The sequence below is a fragment of the Otolemur garnettii genome, unplaced genomic scaffold (assembly GCF_000181295.1).
Source record: "Otolemur garnettii isolate 467f Iridium unplaced genomic scaffold, OtoGar3 scaffold00001, whole genome shotgun sequence".
Classification (NCBI taxonomy): Eukaryota; Metazoa; Chordata; class Mammalia; order Primates; family Galagidae; genus Otolemur; species Otolemur garnettii.
The window spans coordinates 47,190,969-47,196,789 of record NW_003852396.1 but is presented as its reverse complement, the minus strand read 5'-3'; the positions used below and the strand labels follow the sequence as shown (position 1 = coordinate 47,196,789).

Below are 5,821 nucleotides of genomic sequence, written 5' to 3'. Positions count from 1 at the left end.
AGTTCACACACCACTAACCCCAGCAGAGACCCCAACCACAGAAAGACAGTTAACCTATCAAAACCCCAGGCCTCCCCAATCACCAATAGGTGATCGGACACTGACTTCTTCCCCAGCCACCTTCCTTAGCATTTTATTGCAACCCATAGTACCCTGCGAGAAAGTGTATAAAAGCTTCCCTGACCATTGTTTCGGGGCCACTCTCTTCTGTGACCACTTTAATGGTGGGAGTGACCTGAGCATATGCCTGAAAAGAATAAAACGCCTTGGTTTTTCCATGTGTGCATGGTCTCTCAGTGGCATATTGGGTCCTAACATGCTCTGCTGTATGATATATAGGGTAGTGACAATATCTTATTCACTTATGATTTTTTAGGGCCTAGCACAGTTACCTGTGGCATGAACAGGATTTTAATAGGTTTTACTGAATTATTATTGAATGAACTTTTATTACGATCCTTAACCTTGTCGTTTATACCATGGCTTTACATAATCATGCTTAAGGTTTTTCCTAATTCTCTTTATAACAGTATAATCTTTTTCCCATTATTAAATAACCAACTTCTAAGGGAAGACTTGAAAAGGAGGAGTCAGATAAAAAATTTGAGTGCCTTCCATGTACAAAGAACTAGTTGTCTGTAGGGCGGTAGTTACCAAACCTGGTTATGCATCAGAATTAGTTGAGGAGTTACACAACTAGGAGCTATTTCCTCCTATCTATTTAAATTAAATCTTCTAAACAGGGGATAATCCACATTTTTACTAAGCTCCTGGTTTATCCTTAAGTACCCAGCCAAGCATTTAAGAACTGCTTCAGGGGAATGATAGAAGCAGAAGACTCACCTTGGTCAGAAGCAGCTTAAAATTTAGATGAAAAGACACACGCACAGGATGAACAGTAATTCATGACAAGAGAGTAAGGAAGAAGTATATGATTAATTGCCAAGAGAATGGTCCAGACAGTGAAGACTGTTGAAGTCAAGTGGAAAGAGAGATTACTTTTAGTCAAGTAGGATTGATAGAGATGCTGCATCTTGTGGGTTTAGAGAGATTTGGACTGGCAGAAAGGTGGGAGAAATGTACCAATTGCTAAGTAACTAAATCTTAGTGATGGAAAAATAAGTAAGGCACAAACAGTCCAGGCTTTCACAGAGCTCATAGTATATTTGATGTAGTAGACAGTTAAGCAGATATTTATCAAATGTATGGTAAGTGCAGTAAGAAATATTCTGGATAGAAAGACTTTGAGCAAGAGCTAGTATCTAGAAAATGAGAAAGGCCGGGTGCAGTGGCTCACACTTGTAATCCTAGCACTCTGAGAGGCCAAGGTGGGTGGATTGCTTGAGCTCAGGAGTTCAAGACCAGCCTAAGCAAGAATGAGACCCCCATTTTGAAAAATAGCTGTGCATTTTGGCATAGTCCCAGCTACTCAGGAGGCTGAGGCAAGAGGATCCCTCAAACCCAAGAGTTTGAGGTTGCTGTGAGCTGTGACACCATAGCACTCTACCAAGGGCAACAAGTGAGACTCTGTCTCAAAAAAAAAGGTAGAGAAAAGTAAATGAGAAAGTATCTTAGGGGATGAATATAGACCAATTCAGCTTGAGCCACAGGTTTACGCAGGAGAATTTTAAGATGTTATTGGCTTCTAAACTCAAAGGAAGAAATTAGAAGGCTTGGGAGCTTGATGGGAATATCTTATGGACCAGGAAGCCTTTCTTGTACTTTGAAAATTGTAGTTTTTGGCCAGGGCTGGGTTTGAACCTACCACCTCCGGCATGTGGAGCTGTCACCCTACTCCTTTGAGCCACAGGCACCACCCTGTACTTTGAAAATAATATTAGACAGCTACTACTTTGATTATTCCTAAGTGAACCTCGAGGGTGAGGGTGTTTCTGTCATTCAAAGTAAAGGAAGCTAAAGAAGGAAAAGAAAAGAAAAACAAGCATGATAGCTTGGGGCCAAATTGTAGAGTTGAAAACTAAACTGTTCACTGATGTTTAATAATATGGACAGACCACCTAACCTCTCCAGGGAACAATTTCCTCATCTTTATACAGGTGTAGGACTAAGTTTCTATGTTTGACATAGTGTTTAATAGCCAGACTGCATGGGCTTAAATTCCGGCTCTTATATTTCCCAGCTTTATGATTTAGAAGTTACTTAACTTCACTGTGCCGCAGATTCCTTACCTGTAAAATGGGGAACCCCACTGAGTATTATAGATTAGAGTAAATACTCTATGTAGAAAGCTTTTAGAAAATAGTTAGGAGCATAAAAGTGTTAAGTGTATCCTATCCAGTTCTAATGTCTTCCAAGTCTTAAGGTTTTAACTCATCACCAGATCTCCACTCTGAATTCTAGAATGTAGGAATTACTTAAGAGCACTCATAAAGAACCATAATTAAAATCTAGGACTCAGTTTTTGGGTCCACCATCACTATAGCTGTGTCTGAATATGAACTATAATTAGATAATGCATTTCCCAGTGGACACATTGTACAAGAGTTTCCTTTTGAAAGATGGCTTTAGAGGCTTATTTAAGAATATAGACCAGGTACAGTGGCACACACCTGTAGTCCCAGCTACTTGGGCAGCTGAGTCCAGCCAGGGCAACATAGCAAGACCCCCATCTCTTAACAACAACAATAATTTTAAAAATTCAACCATGAAATCTATTCACTGTCTCTCTGAGATGCTAATATTCATTTATAAATGTTGACTGGACTCATGCCATTCTAGTTAACTTTATTATTTTTCTTTGGTTTTGGATACTTAAAGAGCCAGAATTTAAGTTAGGGTCTAGCTGCTATTTTGGCGTGTACTTGCTATACAGCACACTGTGAGGTAGAGTGTAATGAAAGGTGTAAATGATGGTATCCAGCAGAGAAGTTCAGGCCAGGTTTATTTGAAAGGGAAATGTGACCCACTGGGCAGTCAGAAGTGACAGCTGCACCCTGGGGGCAGTTAGAGACCACTTTTATATGGTGCAGTGGGGGTGGGCAAATTCCACAGCTTACCTGGAAAGTTAGGGTCTTTGGTACTGGACTTCTGGGAGGTGGGGCTAGCCAGATCCTTTATGTCTTTGTCTTAGAAGGAGAGTGGGAGGGGGAACGGGTGTGTGTGTGGCTGCTGTTAGGCCCCCCAACAAGTAATATAGTTGTAAATAGCATACATGTGCTTGAGGATCAGAGGAGTGAATGCCATAGACCAGCTTTTCCTAGGTCATAAAGGTTGCTTACCTGTAAGTTCCTTTGAAACCCAAGGACAGCTAGACTTCAGCATAAGAAAAGTCAGTTAAAATTAGACATTTTTAAACCAGATTTTTTCTCTTTGGAGTAGAATCCTTAATAAATAAAACAGATTTTTTTTTTTTTAAAGCAACACTACTCTGCTTGGAGAGTTTAAGTAAGTGGCCTAGAGCTTACTTCCTAGTACTTATCAGCCTAGTAAGCCTAGTACTTACCAGCTTTCTTCTTACTTCTTCCCACTCTTCCCATGGCCTCTGAGGCACTTTCAAGGACTCTAGGACCCTAAACTTACAGTTCAGCAATCAGTGGTATAATATTATACCCATAGTATATTATTAATTTTCCTTTAAAAATTGTGAATTATACCTGGGTATGGTGGCTCACAGCTGTAATCCTAGCACTTTGGGAGACTGAGGCAAGAGGATCACTTGAGATCAAGAGTTCCAGACTAGCCTGAGCAAAATTAAGACTCCCATCTCTGCAAAAAAATAGAAAAGTTAGCCGGACATGATGGCTTGTACCTGTAGTCCCAGCTACTCAGAAAGCTGAGACAGAAGGATTGCTCGAGCCCCAAAGCTTGGGGCTACAATGAAGTATGATGATGTCACTGCACTCTAGCCTGAGAGAGCGAAACCCTGTCTCAAAAAAAAAAGAAAAAGAAAGAAAAGAAATTGGGAATTACATTTAAAAACTATTTTTGTTTAAGGTTCTGGGTCCAGTACAGTAATTTATTGCTATCTTTCTCCCTTAGGACACACTCTTGCTCTTAACTCTCTTTCTAAAGGCAAACCTTAGCAATTTTTGTATACTTTTGTGGATATAAGATTGATCTGGTGGCAAGAATGCCTAAAAGCTCTCAGCTTACAGAAAAGAAAAAACTTTTTATCATGAACTAGAACTTATTTAAAGCCTCTGTCTTGAGCTTAGACTGTTTCTTTTTATTCATTAGATTTGTCTGCCTCTGCTCATTCCAAGGTGGTGATTTTCACAGTCAACTCTTTGGGTAGTTCTCAGTCCTACCTAGATGTCGTACAGAGCAATGTGGATATGTTCAGAGCCCTTGTCCCAGTTCTGGGACATTATAGTCAACAGAGTGTCCTGCTCGTTGCATCTCAACCAGGTAAAAGGCTTTTATTTTTTCTAAGTCTTTATTTTAAATTAATGTGATGGCTCGGCGCCTATAGCTCAACCGGCTAAGGCGCCAGCCACGTACACCTAAGGTGGCAGGTTCGAATCCCCAGCCCGGACCCGCCAAACAACAATGACGGCTGCAACCAAAAAATAGCCGGGCGTTGTGGCGGGCGCCTGTGGTCCCAGCTACTTGGGAGGCGGAGGCAAGAGACTCGCTTGACCCCAGGAGTTGGAGGTTGCTGTGAGCTGTAATGCCACGGCACTCTGCCCAGGGGGACAGCTTGAGGCTCTGTCTCAAAAAAAAAAAAAATTAATGTGATGATCTGGTGCATCAGTAGAATTGCTATTATTACCGAAAGCCATAAATCTTTAGATTATAAAGGGATGGCTAGAATAGTCAGTAAAATTGCCCTTATAATGAACAATCTTTCCACATCTTGTCAATCAGTTACTTATGACTGGCATTAACTAGAAGGTTACAATAAAGTTTTTTATGAAATGTGATACTATGTTACAGGTTGTTAGCCATATTTCCTTAGTGAGAAAATACTTAAACCCCTAAGAGAAAAGTGTGGTGACCTATATGAAAGATACTTTGTTGACTCTGATGTATCACTAAATGTTAGCATGTCAGAGTACATTTTTAGCATTTTGTAATTTGAACATTTTTTTGGACTGTTTTACTTTCAAAAGCAATAGTTTCAAAGAAGTTAGTTGGCGCTGAACTCAAATTGGTGATCAAATTTTTTAATTGGTCTCTTATATTCATCTTAAGCTAAATTTCTACCTGTAAATTAAAATACTGGTTCATATACCACTGCTACAAAGTATAGCATTATGAATGAAAACACAGTTACTATTTTTTTTTTTTTTTTGAGATAGAGTCTCATTATGTTGCCCTTGGTAGAGTGCCATGGTGTCACAGCTCACAACAACCTCCAACTCCTGGGCTTAATCGATTCGCTTGCCTCAGCCTCCCAAGTAGGTAGGACTACAGGCGCCTGCCACAATGCCTGGCTATTTGTTGTCGTCGTCGTTGCAGTTGTCATTGTGGTTTAGCAGGCCTGGGCTGGGTTCGAACCTGCCTGCTTCAGTGTATGTGACTGGTGCCCTAAGTCAGACTGGTGCCCTAAGTCAGACTGGTGCTAAGTTACAGGCACTGAGCCCTACTTTTTTCTTATATGCCAAAAGAATGTCAGGAATTAAAGAGACCCATGTTCCTTAATTAACTGCTACAGGAAAAACAAGTATTTTAATTTACAGGTAGAAATTTAGCTTTAGGCTCGGCGCCTGTGGCTCAAGCGGCTAAGGTGCCAGCCACATACACCTAAGGTGGCGGGTTTGCATCCCCAGCCCGGGCCCACCAAACAACAGTGATGGCTGCAACCAAAAAATGGCCAGGCATTGTGGCGGGCGCCTGTAGTCCCAGCTACTTGGGAGGC

At 41.0% G+C, this 5,821-nt stretch overlaps 1 protein-coding gene across 1 annotated transcript in view; it reads left to right on the top strand.

The window, feature by feature from the left end:
* UEVLD (UEV and lactate/malate dehyrogenase domains) overlaps positions 1–5,821 on the top strand; it is a 55,154-nt gene that overhangs the window by 33,610 nt on the left and 15,723 nt on the right. The window contains exon 8 of the mRNA XM_012811441.2: positions 4,198–4,368. Within this exon, the coding sequence (XP_012666895.2) occupies positions 4,198–4,368 (171 nt within the window). The remainder of the gene's footprint in view (positions 1–4,197; positions 4,369–5,821) is intronic.